The sequence below is a fragment of the Anastrepha obliqua genome, chromosome 5 (assembly GCF_027943255.1).
Source record: "Anastrepha obliqua isolate idAnaObli1 chromosome 5, idAnaObli1_1.0, whole genome shotgun sequence".
NCBI lineage: Eukaryota > Metazoa > Arthropoda > Insecta > Diptera > Tephritidae > Anastrepha > Anastrepha obliqua.
Genome location: NC_072896.1, coordinates 40,516,133 through 40,536,524, shown reverse-complemented (window position 1 = coordinate 40,536,524; position 20,392 = coordinate 40,516,133). Strand labels below are relative to the sequence as shown.

Sequence of the window (20,392 nt, the reverse complement as noted above, 5' to 3'; positions counted from 1 at the left end):
CTCGGAATCTCGGAACTCATTCCAAATAGTACTACGGTAAATAAAGAATATTATTTGGAAGTTAAGCGTCATTTGAGAGAGAATGTGCGTAGGAAATGGCCCAATTTGTGGAAAGAAAACTCATGGATGTTGCACCGTGATAACGTACCGTCTCACAAGGCTTATTCGCAGCGTTCGGCACATTCGCACACCTATGGCACCAAATAATATTCACTTCTGGCCTGACCACCGGGCTATACCCGTCATTGTAGGTTAAGGGGCTAAAGACAATATAGATCGACGAGGCTGTAGAAATTTCAAATCGAAAATTAGGCGTCTAGAATAGTGGGTATGGGGTAATGAAATCGAAGCGAATGTATAACAATGCCAATGAAAACTTTTTGGATACGTTGAAATCGAGTTATGTGACAGGCATGATAAGGACTCCAGGTGAAGGATGCATATTCCACTTTAGAACGAACAGCATTTCTGGGTGTTTGGCCGAGCTCCTCCTCCTATTTGTGGCGTGCGTTTTGATGTTGTTTCATACATGAAGGGACCTCAGCTTCAAGCCGACTCCGAACTGCAAATATTTTTTATGAGAAGCTTTTTCATGGCTATTAGACAATTTTTTTTTTTTTTCATTTTGATGTTTCACCGAGATTCGAACCTACGTTCACGCAGTCACGCACCAATCCATTCAGCCACGGCGGCCGCCGTGAGTATAAGTCGTATAATTAATGTGACTAGTTAAAGTGAACTTTGTGACAAAAAAGACTCCTATGCCCAATATTTCACTGACCGACCTCAGACAACAATTAGAGATAATGTAAGATGTCTTCAAAGGAGACAAACATTTGGCGAAAGTAATGTAATAGCATTCTGAAATATTTAAATATAGTTGATTACTAGTACAGCAAGAAAAAACTTATCAATCTCATTTTGGAGTACTTGCGAATCAGATGAGTTTCTTACAATAGAATAGATTTTAAGGTCGTCAGCATAAAATAAAACTAGGCATATGAAAAACACTTTTTTATGTCATTGGTATAGGTTCCTTCAATATTTCTATGTTTGGAGAATAGGGCGATACATAACCTTGTTTGTGAACGATTTCCCATTACAAGTAAGGTGATTGCTTTCCGATTTAATTATTTTTCAAATGCAATGATTATACAATATAATTTCCTGCTTGCCCCTTCTTTTCAATGAAATTTATATAATTATATGTACTTGGGATATTTTTAAATACGCTTATGAATTGAAATTAAAATTTGAAAAAGGCGAGACAAGAAGAACCGACAGAATGGTAACTCTTAAACACTCGGGTTAAAAAGCCCATTGTATTCGAAGCTATTCGGGTCCTCCAAGCAAGGCAGACAAATCGGGTTCTCAATGATTCTAATGATGGCCATACGCTCACCCCACGGGTTGTGCCCTGTAATAATACCGACCATCAACCGATCCCCTTTTCCACCAAGATTTAGAAGAAAACACTTTGCAGTTCTGCAGCATTCTAGACTGGACCATAGCTCTTTATGTAAATTGTATACTTAATCGTTGACCAATTCATGATTCCTGTAGAACTGCTTCGGATTATTAGCTGTGGTCCCTGTGGGGTAACCGTTGATCCACAGTTAGCCAACACATATGCAATTGCACTGATAGATTTACAATAATTATAAGAAAACATTGTTCAAATTTCTAGATAATCGTATTGTTGGGTGATTAATTACAATAACATTTTGATAAATTTATGTCTGCATCAATCTCTATTCTCTAAAAAAATAGAAATTCCATCACCTGTTGACCAAGTTATTTCGTACTTGTATACACAATTTTATTTCAGTTGTTCACAATTTTCCTGCAGGGCTGTACGAGAATGCAGGTGAAACGGTCAAGTCTTTGGCTGTGTCAGTTAAGCGAACTGTTTAAACTTTATTGATTTTACGAGTATTAGGTGTGATGGAATATAATCAATCAAGTGAGCATGAGTGTACATTCGCCTTAAACACTCATAAAAACGACCACGCATCCCCTTGAATGGTAATAATTATGTTGTTGCCAATGATCAGCATTGAGAGGTTGCAGCATCACAGAATGGCAAAATAAACATACAAGCGTTCGTTAATGAAAACCATAACAAATTATATCAATAGGGGTTCTCCCACCGAGTTCGTTGCTTCGTTACTTGGCAGTTTTACGTATATTTTGTTTTAGCATATCCAACTTTTAAGCGCCAAGTAACGAAGTGCCGCGATGGCAAGCCTGGCAATTTGATCAGTAGTTGGCGAAATAAAAATCAGCTGGCTAACAATTGAAATTTGATGCTTAGGCGAGAAGTTTAAGTTTAAAATAGCAAAGAATGGAGAGAAAAAATAAGTTATTTTTATAGTTAGAAATTTCATATTACTAGGATATTTTCGTTCACTAGATGAAACGAGGGCAATTCATGGCGTTTATTTTTTGAAGATGATGTCCGCCGCTGCTACGAGTTACATGGTCCATTCAATCAATCCAATTTCTGGCTATTTTTCCCAATAAATCTGAATAATAAATTTAAATGAGCTGACTTATCAAAAATGCGACGTAGACATTGATTTCAAGATCTTCACGTAAAATTTTTCACGTAGTCGAAGAACAAAGAAGAACGCCCTATTAACTTCGCGAACAGATTTATTTTCTTTTTTTTTTCAAAGTAAATTTCCACTACTTACCGTTAAACGATGATGATGACTTGCCTTGCTGAACAAATATGTCAACAAAATTTGCCATTCTCAGGTGTCAAACCATAGTATCGATAATTCTCATGCAGTTAAAAAAACACCCGATATGATATGATATAAAATACTTTGAAAATAAGTGCGTTTTCACAGATATTTCAAAAAAGCTCTTCGGTCATCAAATTCTGTTGAGTGATCGTACATTACCGTAAAGTTAAACACTTGGTACGATACGATACCTTCGAAAAATTCAGTTTGTCCGGCTGGAGGCATAATCGCGACCTAATATTTGAAAAATTAAGAAAAGCAACTAACCTTACGAGATAGAGCCATACACTTCCCGATTTTGGATGGTGTCATATGCCATACTGGCCGCAAAGCCATCGATGATAGGTAGTGTACCACTACGCTAGCCTCCACTGTCGTGTGATTTGGCACCTCTGAACTTTGTTGTGATGTTCAGGAGAATTGCTCATCCTCTCAACAGAGAACATCTGGAAAATCGTGGCTTGTGTCATCGGTAACTGGTGGTTAGGTAGGCTCTCTTCTAGTCTAGAAGTATTTTCACTTCTTCTGTAATTGTCCAGCCTTAGTAGAGCAAGGTGGTTAGGAAAAAACCATTTTGACTCTGTAATGGAACTATCCGGTGTTGGGATAAAACCTATCCTACGCTTTATAAGAGCGTCTAAGTGGTTCCATGATAAATAAGCAATAAGGTTCCCGTGTTACACAGTGGTACCACAACGGACCTATGTACATATATGATCTACATAAGTGAGCTGGCTACTCTAAACCGACTGCAAAAAAACCAGATGTAACCTTCTTGTGATTTTATCTAAAGTCATTAATATACGCATTATATATTAGCGGACCTTTAATTGCTTTGAAGAAGTAATTGAAAGGGTTCAGAATGGCATACCTCAGCTGCTTCCGCTCGAAATTATAATATTTTCCATCATCAATGTCATGAAATTTGCTACTCACTAAAATATTTTAATTATTAATTCCTTAATATGCGCGTTTCTGATTCTTTACTATCAGCCAATATTTCTCAACAAAAAAATCTTATCATTTAAAATTTTGTTAACCTCATTTTCAATATGTTACATTTTTATTCTGAACGTCCCTTGCTAACTAGAAAAGCCTTTTGGAATTTGTATTACTGAGATTTAAAGTTCTCATTAGCTAAAAAACACTTTTCAAAACTCTTATCTATACAATTTTCCGTACAAGTAGTTACACCAAATCCACAACACCACCAATCAGCGCTTTATGTTATACGCGAATAGGGTGATACATAACCTTGTTTGTGAACGATTTCCCATTACAAATGTAATGATTATAATATACAATATAATTTCCTGCTTGCCCCTTCTTTTCGATGAAATTTATATAATTATTGTATATGTACTTTGGATATTTTTAAATACGCTTATGAATTGAAATTAAAATTTGAAAAAGGCGAGACAAGAAGAACCGACAGAATGGTAACTCTTAAACACTCGGGTTAAAAAGCCCATTGTATTCGGAGCTCTGGAAAGTAAAAGGGTTGATAATCAAGGAGAAAAAGAGAGACGGACAGAGTTAGCTAGTCTTGTGAAAATTTTCCAGATGCTTTGGCTAATCTGAAAATATACTCCAGTTGAGAGAGCGTTACTCTAGCATAGGCAGGACAATCACAGCGAAAATAATCAGTGCTATTCGGGTGCTCCAAGCAAGGCAGACAAATCGGGTTCTCAATGATTCTAATGATGGCCATACGCTCACCACATGGGTTGTGCCCTGTAATAATAGCGACCATCACCCGATCCCCTTTTCCACCAAGATTTAAAAGAAAACACTTTGCAGTTCTGCAGCATTCTAGACTGGACCATAGCTCTTTATGTAAATTGTATACTTAATCGTTGACCAATTCATGATTCCTGTAGAACTGATTCGGATTATTAGCTGTGGTCCCTGTGGGGTAACCGTTGATCCACAGTTAGCCAACACATATGCAATTGCACTGATAGATTTAATTATAAGAAAACATTGTTCAAATTGCTAGATAATCGTATTGTTGGGTGATTAATTAACATTTTGATAAATTTATGTCTGCATCAATCTCTATTCTCTAAAAAAATAGAAATTCCATCACCTGTTGACCAAGTTATTTCGTACTTGTATACACAATTTTATTTCAGTTGTTCAGAATTTTCCTGCAGGGCTATACGAGAATGCAGGTGAAACGGTCAAGTCTTTGGCTGTGTCAGTTAAGCGAACCGTTTAAACTTTATTGATTTTACGAGTATTAGGTGTGATGGAATATAATCAATCAAGTGAGCATGAGTGTACATTCGCCTTAAACACTCATAAAAACGACCACGCATCCCCTTGAATGGTAATAATTATGTTGTTGCCAATGATCAGCATTGAGAGGTTGCAGCATCACAGAATGGCAAAATAAACATACAAGCGTTCGTTAATGAAAACCATAACAAATTATATCAATAGGGGTTCTCCCACCGAGTTCGTTGCTTCGTTACTTGGCAGTTCTACGTATGTATATGTTGTTTTATAATAGCATATCCAACTTTTAAGCGCCAAGTAACGAAGTGCCCCAACGGCAAGCCTGGCAATTTGATCAGTAGTTGGCAAAATAAAAATCAGCTGGCTAACAATTGAAATTTGATGCTTAGGCGAGAAGTTTAAGTTTAAAATAGCAAAGAATGGAGAGAAAAAATAAGTTATTTTTATAGTTAGAAATTTCATATTACTCGGATATTTTCGTTCACTAGATGAAACGAGGGTAATTCAGCTAGTTCGAAAAGCATTACCAAACAGACAGAAATATTGTATCGCTTTTTCCTACACCCAAAGCATAGAAAATATATCTGACTTCAATTGTCACCATTCACAATTAGATTAATATTATTCGATAGTGAGTTTTTTTCCTTTTCTCCCTATTAAACAAAATTTTTATGTCCTGGATTCAAAGCAGCGCGAAGTATATTAGTCGTAACCCATGCAGCCTCTATTGGGTGCTTTTTTTTAAAAACTTAAGAGCTTAAAATGTTAATACAAAATAGAAATATTATTGGAATGCATTTTTTTATTATAATAGATAATTTCATGGCGTTTATTTTTTGAAGATGATGTCCGCCGCTGCTACGAGTTACATGGTCCATTCAATCAATCCAATTTCTGGCTACTTTTCCCAATAAATCTGAATAATAAATTTAAATGAGCTGACTTATCAAAAATGCGACGCAGACGTTGATTTCAAGATCTTCACGTAAAATTTTTCACGTAGTCGAAGAACAAAGAAGAACAGATTTATTTTATTTTTTTTTTCAAAGTTAAATTTCCACTATTTGGATGCTTTGTTCTAGCGTTAAACGATGATAATGACTTGCCACACCTTGCTGAACAAATATGTCAACAAAATTTGCCATTCTCAGGTGTCAAACCATAGTATCGATAATTCTCATGCAGTTAAAAAAAACACCCGATATGACAGAATATGATGAGTACATGTATGTATGTATGTATTTATAAAATACTTTGAAAATAAGTGCGTTTTCACTGATATTTCAAAAAAGCTCTTCGGTCATCAAATTCTGTTGAGTGATCGTACATTACCGTAAAGTTAAACACTTGGTACCATACGATACCTTCGAAAAATTCAGTTTGTCCGGCTGGAGGCATAATCGCGACCTAATATTTAAAAAATTAAGAAAAGCAACTAACCGTACGAGATAGAGCCATACACTTCCCGATTTTGGATGGTGTCATATGCCATACTGGCCGCAAAGCCATCGATGATAGGTAGTGTACCACTACGCTGGCCTCCACTGTCGTGATTTGGCACCTCTGAACTTTGTTGTGATGTTCAGGAGAATTGCTCATCCTCTCAACAGAGAACATCTCGAAAATCGTGGCTTGTGCCACCGGTAATTGGTTTTTAGGTAGGCGCTCTTCTAGTCTAGAAGTATTTTCTCATGAATTCTGCAGAAGTTGTAGAGGCGAAAAAGAGGAAGAAACAGTATAACACTTCTTCTGTAATTGTCCAGCCTTAGTAGAGCAAGGTGGTTAGGAAAAAACCATTTTGACTCTGTAACGGAACTATCCGGTGTTGGGATAAAACCTATCCTACGCTTTATAAGAGCGTCTAAGTGGTTCCATGATAAATAAGCAATAAGGTTCCCGTGTTACACAGTGGTACCACAACGTACCTATGTACATATATGATCTACATAAGTGAGTTGGCTACTCTAAACCGACTGCAAAAAAACCAGATGTAACCTTCTTGGCATTTTATCTAAAGTCATTAATGTACGCATTATATATTAGGGGACCTTTAATTGCTTTGAAGAAGTAATTGAAAGGGTTCAGAATGGCATACCTCAGCTGCTTCCGCTCGAAATTATTTTCCATCATCAATGTCATGAAATTTGCTACTCACTAAAATATTTTAATTATTAATTCGTTAATATGCGCGTTTCTGATTCTTTGCTATCAGCCAATATTTCTCAACAAAAAAATCTTATCATTTAAAATTTTGTTAACCTCATTTACAATCTGTTACTTTTTTATTCTGAACGTCCCTTGCTAACTAGAAAAGCCTTTTGGAATTTGTATTACTGAGATTTAAAGTTCTCATTAGCTAAAAAACACTTTTCAAAACTCTTATCTATACAATTTTCCGTACAAGTAGTTACACCAAATCCACAACACCACCAATCAGCGCTTTATACGCGTATACTTAAGGCTACCCTCAGAGTATTGTTCGCCGAATTGTTCATTAATACACGTCTTGTGCTTTCCCCATTTTTCACCGTTTATATTATATATATACATACATATGTACACATTTATACGATGATGATTCTTATACTGAAGATCATTACTTAAATATCAAAATTTTTGCAGTTCAGATTATTTGAATACCATTACGGAGATGGTGCAGGTTGTGTTGATTTTGTGGTTATTGCTTTGATGATGATGATACAACGCTATTTGATTTGATTATGTGGTGCTGATATGTGGCAGGCTGCTCTGCAGGCGGGCAGGTCGGTAATCCGAAAGACAGTCAGATCTTATCAAAGTGGCCCCCAACAGGCGCCTCATCTATCAGCGTTTAAGATCAGCGCACATTACTGATCGATTTGAGATGATTGTTGTTGTTTCTATTCTTACTCACTCATTCACTCACTCGCGGACTGCAGGTGGATGGTGATGATGATGAGTATTGGTTAATCGAATGGTTTATTTGTTTGTTTGTTCTGTTTGTCTGCAGCTTCGTGTCGGAACAATTAATTACCAACTCAATTTGGTCGATGGTATTCTCTGCTTTTTAAATAGTGCCTTAAAGTGGAATCATTGAAAATGTAAATACGTACATTTCTTTATGTCTACTTGTATGTGTATGATTGCACGTAAACATTTCGTAATTGATTTGATTTTATTTGAATTTCGATTTAACAAAATCGTGCTGATTTTTTTATTTTTCCTTCCATACGATGTTATTTTTTTTTTAAATGACCGAACAAATTCGCTTATCTTATAGCTTACTTGAGTAATTTGGCAGGCGGAAAGAAAATATTCACACATTCAACGCTTTTCCTTCAATTGATTGTAGTGCGAATACTGATTAATAGTGGCTTATAAATTAAATAAATTCGTTTATAAGAAATTAAAATTACTTTTAAATTAGTTTTATGCTGAATTTAATGCACAATATTTTTTCTTAAATGACTTACAAAATTTGTTCAAATTAAATCACGCTTTGTGTGAAATTGTTGATATTTTTTTCCTTGTTTACTCCTCTCAAGAGCGTAGGGCCTCGACAAGACTCAGTCTTGCGTTGGTTTCGTTAATATATTTTGATTTCTGACAGAGTGGGTGATTAGCCTGCCGCCATCACACCTAAGTAGTGGGAATACCCATCTGTCGTTGCTTATGAACAACGTCTTCTTACTGCTTAAATCGGCATCTGTGTTTCACATTTTTCTGACAGAAGGATCACTCAGATAGTTGAGGACTTCGCTAAATTGTGTGTCTGCGCCATTACCGCGATCGCCCGCTTCCTCTTGCTGGCTCCACTGATGCAATGCCACTGATTTTGCTAGTTTTGGCAGTCACAATGCAAATAATGCGCTGACTATTGTGCGGGAGTAAGGATGGAAAGGATAAGTTTTTGGGGTTGAGGAATGAATTGTGTTTGTGTAACACAAATCATCTAAGCCTTAATGTTTATAGTGTCTTACTCACGAAGTTATTCGCTGGAATTTTCGATTACTCTATATTCTATTTATTATTTCACCTAGGAAAAACGTATTTAAAGATTTGGGAACTATCATTGGTTGCAAGCTAATTTTTTCCACTCTTGATGATTATGTAACTTGCAAAGCCTACGAAATTTTAAGGATCCACTGACTCTGAAATTACTGTATGTAGCACTTCTTTTTCTTCTTGATTGGCGCGATAACCGCTTACGTGATCTTGGTCGAGTTTAACAAAGCGAGCTAGTCGTTTCTTTTTCGTGCTAACCAGCACCAGTTGGAAACTCTATTTTACCACTAGCTGATACCGCATCGAATACTTTTCGAGCCGGAGCGTTTGTATCCATTCGGACGACAGGATCCAGCCAAAGAAACCGCTAGATCTTTATTCGCTTTGCTAAGTCTATGCCATCATAAAGCTCATACAGCAATAATATGTCCGCACTAGTCCGCGTTATTCCTGAATATGCAGCTGTTATTTGCGATCGATACTACGACTTTCACTCGCTACGGGTTGAAGCGATCCAGAAAAAATTCACTGAATTCGGACTTAATAAACTGCGTTGGTCCATTGATGTCCCAGCTGGTATCCCTTCTTATGAATGGAGAAGGAAACTTTTTGATCTTCAATTGCTACAAATAGTACAATCAAATAGGCAGTGGTTCTTTTTAAAGCATTCTCCACTAATTACACTACATAATTTTTTGTTGCAGAAAGCGCATTTAATCTTGAATGTTCTGTTTCACCTGTTTAATCGTCTCTAGCGAGGCGCGATCACTATTAGAAAACACTTCGCTATCATTTGTTATTTCATGCTCCAGGTTTCGAATTCGCACACCATAGAATGATAGTCACGCACCAAGAATTCAATTGCAAACTGAAAAACGAAATTTAATTATAATCTGAAAAATTAGCTGAAAAAGGGGCAAACATGTCTGAGCCTTTCTGTGGACTTAAGGAGGCATCCATTAACGAACTTCTAAGAAAGTGGAACGAGAAGGAATTTGTTGAGTACTGGCGAATTATATCGGCCAGCGACAAGCAAAACAATTCCTAACACCGGACTGAGGAATTTCTGATAAGCTACTTTCGTTCTGTAGAATACACTTAAGACTTTTAACTGGTTACTGTCCAGGCCACTTTAGCATGAGATATCACTTAAATGAAATTGGTCTCTCTGAGACCATCAACTGTCGATTCTGTGAAATAAAAAAAAAAAAAAAAAAATGTGAAACGCACACTGAAAATTTAGAACACATTTTTTGAGAATGTCCTGCACTCGGCAGAAAAAGGGTACACCACCTTGTTGGTATTGGCGTGTATTCATATAAATTATGGAACAATAAACCCCTGAATGTGTTACATTTTTTTAAAAGTCTTAAAATATAGGGTATTAGCAGGATTTGCACGACAAATATCTTTTGTTCGCAGTGCTCAGTAGACAAATAATAATAATCTGAAAAAAAAAATAATTATATAAGACAATAAAAAAGTTATTCGCGTTTAACGAAAAAAGCTGCTTATGGAATAATTTCTTCAAGTTTGGATGCCTTAGACTCCACAGAAATTGTAACCAAATTTCAGATCTCGACATCATTAGATCGGATTTTGACCTATTAAAACAACTCTCTTTATCTGTTGGATACAGAAATAGTTTTAATAGTTTTAATAATTAACAAATTTACTTCATTTATTTTAGTAACTCTCCACACACCATATTCCTCCACACTGGCCACCTCAACTCTCCTGCGTTTTCAACAACAAAAATCGAGTGCAACACATCCACAAATGCTTGCCATACCGCCGGTATTACTACAGAATTTAGGTGCTGGTGTTAGTGGCGACGTCAATCTTGGTCTTAAATCCTTCCACAACGCTTCGTTGAGTTCACAAAGCTTCGGACCATCTACACTCGCAGCGCGATTCACAGGCTTAAAAGCACCCCCACACCACCTATTGGACATTCCTATGAGTACAGCAAGTCTAATCAACCATCATCAGCAGCACCATCCTCACCATGTTGCGCCAAGTACAAGTCTATCGTCAAATCATGCCACCGGCAGCAACACGCCCACGCAATTGCAAATAACGGCTTCCAGCGGTAGTAGCATCAACATGAATAATATCAACAATAACGCCACTAGCAGTAGCGGTGGTGGTGGTAAACGGAAACGCTCATGGTCGCGTGCTGTGTTTAGTAATTTGCAGCGCAAAGGTCTCGAAATACAATTCCAGCAACAGAAATATATCACCAAGCCGGATCGTCGTAAGTTAGCGGCTCGCCTCAATCTTACAGATGCACAGGTTAGTAATGAAGCCTTTGATTTGAACACAATCTATCTACTTTTGTACTGACTACTTACATATGTATGTATGTTTTCCATTTTTTACAGGTTAAAGTTTGGTTCCAGAATCGTCGCATGAAATGGCGGCATACGCGGGAGAATCTTAAAAGTGGACAAGAGAAGCAAATCGCTTCAGCAGCAAACAGTTGCGCAACAACAACTGCATCGCCAATTGGTAAACAGGAGAGCAATTCGCAATCAGCTAACGACGAAAAGCGTTTATTGGATGGCTATTCCAGTGATGATTCGTCAAGTGGCGAAATAAGCGAAAATGACGACGAAATCGATGTGGTGCAGTGAAAAACAAATTTTTTTGTGTACAATATTTCCTAATTTTATTTGTAAAAAAAAACATACATATCTAAAGCTCATTAACTTATACATACATACTTAAAAACCAAATACGTATATAAAAACATATTTATTTACTTTTTGAACTTTTGTTACAAATTGCTCCATAATTAAAATAACTTGTTATGATATTGTTAATTTTGCCCTTCTGTAAAAAAAATAAAATACTCGTATAATGTATTTATGAATATAATGAAAACTATAGATTTTTGAAAAAACGATCACATACACACATCAATAAGTATTTTCTGCGACCGAATAATGCCAAACAAAGGTGACGCTAGCTATAGTAAAAGAATAATATATAGTAGGGTACGTGGCACCGATCTGAGCTGATACATTGAACCTAAATAGCAACTCAAGAAAACTAATAGCCGTCATTTCAAAATTATCTGCACAGATTTCGGCTGACAACTTCACCATATTACCTGCCCTGAAGAACTCGAAGGCGCGAAGAACGTTCATTTCACTGTCTTCGGTCAGCTAGAAAGCGCGATGAAGGAACCCTGGCGTGTGGCATACAACCGAGTGTGTCTGACCTAATAAACATCATGTGCAGCTCAAATCACTGCTGGGCTACGGCGTGCAAGTTTGCTGGTGATGCGGTTTCAACAGCAGCAGGTAGAGGCCGATAGCTATGACACCTGAGCCTGTATTTATTCAGCAGCAGAGCTCCAGAGGAGATCAAATAGAGACGAATTGATGACAAGCACAGACGACTGAGTTTATTACTCTCGACTAAATCATAGATGGACAAGGCGGCATTGGTCATGACATTACCGCATTTTCGATGTTCTTTTTGATCTCCCCTACAGTCGAAGCAATTGCAGAATATCTTCGACGTATTACATCCATGCCTATAAACGTATAGTTGGAAGAAGATGGGGCCTTCAACCCAAGTACACGTTATGGTTGTATAAGGCGGTTAAGGCAATTTTATCGTATGGCTCGGTGGTTTGGTGGAAAGCTCTAGAAAGAGAATACCACATCAAATTACTTGGCAGAATACAAATATCAGTGCAATAAGATCATGTCCTAGGGAGGCTCTCAATGCACTGACACACGTTATTCTAATAGACCTACATATAAAGAAGACGACAGCCATAAGTGCATTTAGGTTAAATGAAGCGAGTCGCTGGAAGGCCAAACTTAGTACATCTCGGGGAGGACTGATTATATCGTCCCGGCGGTAACTTTCAATAGGAATTTTGCCACTCTCTTCCATCTAAGGAGGAATGGAATAAGGGATTCTCACTAAACAACTTCAACACTACAGTCTATACAGATTACAGTAAAATGATTTGTGTTGTTGGAGCTGGTACATATTCTCATAGACTTAAAATTGAAAAATTTGTGCGTCTCCCTAATACCAGAAGTGCCTTCCAAGCCACAATTGAGGAAGCTTGTAAGTTACTAATCGCAGATTTCTCTTTTAAGAGCAATATCGCTATTCTTTCGGATAGCCAAACTGAAATCCAGGCACTCGATTCGGCTACAATAACCTCTAAAGTGGTGGAACGAAGTAGGAATAGCCTTATCACCTTGAGTGAAAACCATAAAGTTACCTTAATCTGGGCCCCGGAACATCGGACCATTGAAGGTAACGAAAAAGTAGATGAACTGGAGTTTTGTTTTAGTGGGAGCATGCCCCACATATCATTTATGCGCCAATTGAACTCCTGAGCTTTTTATACTACCCTCCAAAAAAAAAAATATAATAATAACAATAGCTGTCAATCGGCTAAACGCTTTGTAGACTATCAAGCTACAGATAGAAGAATTTCTGATGACAAATCCTGGCACAAATTTTGACAAAACAAATGAAGAGAGTATAGGCTGGAAGAGAGGCGTCGTTTGTTGTGATGTAGTTAGAAAGGAACTATGCAGGAACAAACAACCCCTTAACTGAATTCTGTTCAGAGCACAGAAAATACCTCCATAGATTTGGCTATGACAGTTTCCCAAACTGCCTGCATGGAGAGGGAAGAAGATGTTGTTTAGGTCTAGTTCCAATGCCTACGCAATGCTCCCGAAACCTCTTAAATCGTAAAGGAAGACTCTCTGCTGGCATTAGCTGATAACTGGAAGAGAATCTGTGCGCATGTAACACATATTCAAAATTAACTAAGCCGCGCGGAGTTTCGTATGCGTCAACAACAACTATTAGCTTTTGAGCTAACCAGCCCCGTGAGAAGGTGTTACCTCCTTATAAAAAAAAGCATATTCTACTCACAAATTCTATTATAGGCGCCATCGATTTGTAAAGTGTTAGCAAGTGGACTAATAATTACAAAATTTGCTCTGTATGAACGAGGTCTAAGAAAGATTTGACAGCATTGAAAATAGTTAGTTATATCTGTTTTATGAGGTATAATCATACCTGCTAGGGGCGAATCTTACTCAATAACATTATTGTTGCCTTCACATGCAAATCGTATTCGCGGTTTGTCAGACTTCCAATCTAAAATGTGGTATGAACAAGAAACACAATCAATAAATACGTATTTCAACGTACTCTTTTTTCTGGTATACCACTGAGCGGCCGCCGTAGCCGAATGGCCTGGTGCGTGACTACCATTCGGAATTCACAGAGAGAACGTAGGTTTGAATCTCAGTGAAACACAAAAATTAAGAAAAAGTTTATTCTAATAGCGGTTGCCTCTCGGCAGGCAATGGCAAACCTCCGAGTGTATTACTGCCATGAAAAAGCTTCTCATAAAAATTATCTGACGTTCGGAGTCGGCTTGAAACTGTAGGTCGCTCCATTTGTGGAACAACATCAAGACGCACGCCACAAATAGGAGGAGCAGCTCGGCCCAACACCCAAAAAGGGTGTAAGCGCGAATTATATATGTATGTGTACCTAGTATGAAGAAAAAGAAATCGTCTAAAAAGGAAAATTAAAAAAAGCCGGGGAAAATATCCTCTTAAGCTGCGTTAAAATGTCAACTGTACTAGTTGAATAAATTCAATACATTAGCTTACTGATTTACTAAATGAACAAAATCGGTACCAGGTTAGAAAAATCAATACGTCTGGTAACCCTAACAGTCTAATACCGATTCTGAAATGATTACACTGCCTTTTTTTTATACATCCCAATCCACCGAAGTAATGGTAATCAAAGATTAATAAAAAGATTAAAAGATAATGTTTCTAAACATCACCATATTTTAATGTCAATGGTTAATCAGATAATTTAGAGCCGCTCCGCTTTCACGGTTCGTTATCGGTCTGGAAAATGTTATCACGTACGCATTAAACAGTCCCAATTCAAAGCACGATACAGTCATATTCAGGGTATAAACTTTCACACTAGAAAACATTCCGTTCTAAGATCGATCTCACTCAAACAAAAATTTGAAATACAAGAAATTATACACATACACACACAAACAAACAACTGCGAAGTATTTTTATAATTCGTGTTTTTATTCATCAATTTAATACGCAGTACTTCTTTTTTATTAGTTTAATTTAAAAAAGACAAATCTTAAAATCACAATATTACCAAGGTATTCACAAGCAACTTCTTTTATTTTTGTTTCCATATTCGCGACATTAAAGTTTATCGGTTATCAAAAGCGCCAAAAATAAAGTAGCCAAGGCGAATCTATTGGCAGACAGCATTTTTTTTGTTCTTTCGCCGTTTATTAGGATGTTAGCACAAAATAAACTGACGAAAAGCCGTTCCATTCGCACCATCGTCGTATGCTTCTAGCTCCAACTGGATGTCGGCTGTTTAACGTATTTCGTCCTTTTTTGCAAAACGTTGATGTTGGTCTAGTGCCAGCAACTTTAATGAACTCCAATTCTGTTGGAGAGCGACATCCCGACAGGATCAGCTTTTGAACTGATGTAGTAATTGTACTTTTTTATTCTAATTTTGCTTAAGAAAGGCATTAACTAGCGAATTTATCGCACTACGCCGTTCCCCTCTTAGGTAAACAACCAGAAATACTTTCACATAAGTCGCAATCTTGTAATCTACTATTGTGGGTGGTGTGAAGTAGCCTTTATATTGCATCAATGTCAACTGGATTGCTTAACAACAAACAAGGGTCGAGAACTGTTGAAGGCTTTAGAACAGTTGGGTTATCGAAGGATATCTCCGACCAAAAAATTAAATAACTTGGTCGAAAAGCGAGTGGTCCAAGATTTCTACGAAATTGAACCATTTACTTCCGAGGCATTAGCAGTTTAAATCTCTAAATCGATAACAAAGAATAGTCCCGGTTTCGAGCTGATGTTCTTAAAAACCTAACATTTAAGATATTAATCAAATTATACAAGTATTCCACTATTACATTTCGGAAATTATAATGCCTCCTAAAACAAGGAAAAATGTCACATCCACGCTACCAAGATTGTTTCCTTTTTCTTCGGTTGTTTACAACTATGACAGTATGTGTTGTGGGCGATGCGCATTTTGGCTGCTTGTTCTCCGATAGACCAAAAACCAGTTATGTCTGCCGTTAGTCTCCAAAAACCCCGACGTTTCATGTTTATAAATGTTGATGTTTGCTCAAGGTTATAGGTCCGCCATTGGTTAGGTTAGGTTAGGTTTTTGTGGTAGTCGGCTTAGAGTAGCCAAACTCACTTAAACCATGTACGTCCATTGTGATACCACTGTGTAAAAGGGAACCTTACTGTTAGGTGGACCATAACTTTCTGCTAATTTTGCATGTAGTCTGGTGTTGTTGCTGGCCAAAATTTTTTTTTTTTTGTTATATTGAGTGTATCAATTCCTATTAACTTATGTGAAGTTTCATTTCAAGCAGTCGATTCATTCTTTGCTCACAATCCATTTAGCATCGACGAGTCACAGTATCGTATAAAAAATACAGAAACCCTAAATATCTCATTGTGCAGTGTAAGCAATACTTTGACAGAAGTATTGGGTTTCAGAAAGCTGTAAGCACATTGGGTGCCGCATTCGCTAATATCGGAACAAAAACACATACGAATGCGACCTTCTCAGCAACATTTAGAGTGTCTTCGAAAGGATAAAGTAAATTTTGTGCGTTGATTCATCACTATGGATAAGACTTGGGTCTAGCACCTGAATCAAAACAAGAGCCTAAAGAGTGGTGTGAACCTGGTTCTTCGGCTCCGATATGAGTTCGTGTCCAGAAATCGGCCAAGAAAGTGTTAGCGTCAGTGTTTTGGGATGCGAAAGAAATTTCGTTTGTAGATTACTTGCAAACTGGTACTGGTAAAACAGTAGATTCTGAATATTATTGTAACCTTTTAGACTAGCTGAAACAAAACAATTCGTAAAAAACTCATTTTGCAAAATACAAAAAAATCTTTCTCATCAGGACAATGCACAAGAGCATTATGTCAATGGTTAAAATCCTTGAATTAATGTTCGAATTGTTGGAGTAGTCGTCGTATTCACCAGATTTGATCCCTAGAGACTTCTAATTGTTTCCAGACATATGAAAATCTGTGCGTGGAAAGCGTTTTTGATCAAATGATGAGCTCATAACAGCTGTGGAAGCGTGTTTTGCAGCCCACCCAGATTCTCACTTCGGGGATGGAATTCATAAGTTTGAATCTCGTTGGAAAAAGTGTATTGACGTTCAAGGAGACTATAAAGAAGTGTATTTCAATCCATAAAACTGTGTTTCTCTTATCGAACCCCAAAACTTAGTGAACAACCTAGTATTTTCCTAAAACATTCCACATGCCTGCACCGTAAAGTACTTTGACATTACGTTAGACGCTAAGCTTAAACGGAAAGAGCATGTCAAAACCACAGTTACTGAACTTAATAAGTTCGTGCGGTTTTACAACAGATGGCGTAACTTGATTATTATTCCATCGATCCACATTTCCAAACATTCATTGGAGAGCTACTGTCGTAAGGCACAAACGTCAGTATAAGTTTTTTATTTGAAGCGTAAACAACAATATTTTTACCACACTTGAAAATGTCGAATTTCGTGCCAAATAATGTGTTTTTGCGGGGAATTCTTCTTCATTATTTTAATATGAAGAAAAAAGCAGCCGAAAGTCATCGTATCTTGGTGGAAGTTTATGGTGAGCATGCTCTAGCTGAGCGAACGTGCCAGAAGTGGTTTGCACGCTTTAAAAGTGGTGATTTTGGCTTGGAAGACGAAGAACGCGAGGGTGCGCCGCCAAAGTTCATGGATACCGAATTGGAGGAATTGCTCGATCAAGATCCGGCTCAAACGCAAGAAGAGGTTGCAAAAACTTTGGGAGTTGATCAATCAACCATTTCCAAACGTTTAAAAGCCATGGGAATGATCCGAAAGGTAGGCCATTGGGTGCCGTATGAATTGAAGCCAAGAGACGTTGAACGCCGTTTTATGGCATGCGAACAACTGCTTCAACGGCACAAAAGAAAGGGTTTTTTGCATCGAATTGTGACTGGCGATGAAAAGTGGGTCCATTACGACAATCCAAAACGTCGGGCAACGTATGGATACCCTGGCCATGCTTCAACATCGACGTCGGCGCAGAATATTCATGGCCTGAAGGTTATGCTGTGTATCTGGTGGGACCAGCTGGGTGTTGTGTATTATGAGCTACTGAAACCGAATGAAACGATTACGGGGGATGTCTACCGACGACAATTGATGCGTTTGAGCCGAGCACTGCGAGAAAAACGGCCGCAATACGCCGATAGACACGACAAAGTTATTTTGCAACATGACAATGCTCGGCCACACGTTGCACAAGTGGTCAAAACATACTTAGAAACGCTCAAATGGGATGTCCCACCCCACCCGCCGTATAGTCCAGACCTTGCGCCATCCGATTACTATCTCTTCCGATCGATGCAACATGGCCTGGCTGACCAGCACTTCCGTAATTACGATGAAGTCAAAAAATGGATCGATTCGTGGATTGCGGCAAAACCGACCGAATTTTTCACAAAGGGAACCCGTGAATTGCCAGAAAGATGGGAAAAAGGAGTAGTAAGCGATGGACAATACTTTGAATATTAAATTTGTAACCATTTTACGTCAATAAAGTTTCAAATTTCGCTTCGAAAAACCGCACGAACTTATTCATAGTCCTATTACAAAAAATTACAAACTACAAATTGAGCTTAGAAATCATCAACGTTGATATGTACGGAATGACGACCCAGCCAAAGACCTGCAGTTGTACACCGTCAAAGAAGCGATAAATCTTTGCGCTGCTAAACATGGCAAAAGGATTGAGCAACACATCAATGCTGTAGCCTCATCTGTTTGCATTCGTGCAATAAATAAATATATGCTTGTAAGAAGAGGATTAAGCCACTGTGCCTAGTGGTAAACAATGTCTAAAACTTAATGAATTACTAAAAAAATATTACTTGTTAGTTTTAGTTAAATAGGTGTAATAATATGAAATATATTTATTACTTTCACTTTTTAACACACTTTTATTAGGTCGGGTTGTATGTACATATGTATGTATTTAACGGAATCTTTGAGCTTAATTTTCACTGACTTCTAAAAATCTGATCGACTTGAAATTTTGCACACCTATCAAGGACCGATGACAATGCAATAATTTGATAAAAGTTTTCCATTATCCTTATTAGGATTGCCAGGATTAATATTTTCTTTTTTTTACTGTGGGCAAAAAGTAAGGTGAATTTGGTTGTAAAATGAAAAATCTTTATTTATTCTTGTAAATCAGTTTCTCAGGCTCCCTCCACGAAATAAGTTCTTCATCCCGATTACTTCTTTATCACGGCCGATAACTGCATAGCTCTAGACTCACAGCCGATAAGAAAGGAATTAAATATAACACGAATATATCGAATCATTTATTCACTGACTGCAGTGATAACAATAATTTTCATTCATAATAAACTACTAGAGTAATTCAAATTAGAGTTAAAAGCGTGGGATGCTTGATATAGTAAATATTACAATCATTCTATTGGCAACTACCTATTTACAAAGGGTTATGAAAGTGAAGCAAAATGTATCCCACGCTTTTAACTCTATATTGAATTACTCTATTTGTATCTTAATTTTTGTTATAATTCTGTTCTGAGGTAGTTGACTATGACTGATCGTTCGATTTGCTATTACTTCATTATAGGTCTCTTTGTCATTAAAATTTATTTTCTACTTTTTAGTTCGATTAGCAATAAAAGCGTGTTTTTTAGTTTTTTTAAACTATTTTTTATTAATACAAAAAAAAAACGGGAATGAAAATTTATTATTATTCGGACTCGCATACAGAGGACTCCACTTTTTCTATGGGAGATAAATATAAATATCTAAGTATATATGAGTAGAAAGGGAAGGTAAATATAGCTGAAGACTACTTATTCATATTGTTTACTTGTTCCAAAAGGTGAACCATTCCACCTCCATCGGCGGCAGAAGAGTGAACATGTGCCACATTTTCCTTGGCTAAAAATTATTTCCATATCGTAGTTAATTTCTTACCCCAGTTAAAAATGATGTATATATGTATATCAATTCATTGTTCATTCCAAAAACACAACTATTTGGAACTCAAGTTCATGTCCGCTTATTGAAGGAATTCCGCTGCGTTCAGCGAAATTTGATATTTAAAATAATACCCATGATATGAGTTGACAAAAACCTTCTAATCTACAAATTGTGAGTGCGATAAATACGTATATACATATATATAACAACATAAAAATAAGAGTGACTGAAAAGAAAAACCAGTGAGGGGAAAGTTAAAACATTCGGCAATGGCACAGAATGAAGTGCATCAAATAAC

The 20,392-nt window shown here is 37.1% G+C and overlaps 1 protein-coding gene across 1 annotated transcript in view; it reads left to right on the top strand.

Moving 5' to 3' along the window:
* Positions 1-11,611, top strand: part of LOC129246845 (homeobox protein H2.0) — a 36,442-nt gene extending 24,831 nt beyond the window's left edge. The window contains exons 2-3 of the mRNA XM_054885509.1: positions 10,666-11,270; positions 11,360-11,611. Coding sequence (XP_054741484.1) covers positions 10,666-11,270; positions 11,360-11,611 — 857 coding nt within the window. The remainder of the gene's footprint in view (positions 1-10,665; positions 11,271-11,359) is intronic.
* Positions 11,612-20,392: the final 8,781 nt, after the last annotated feature.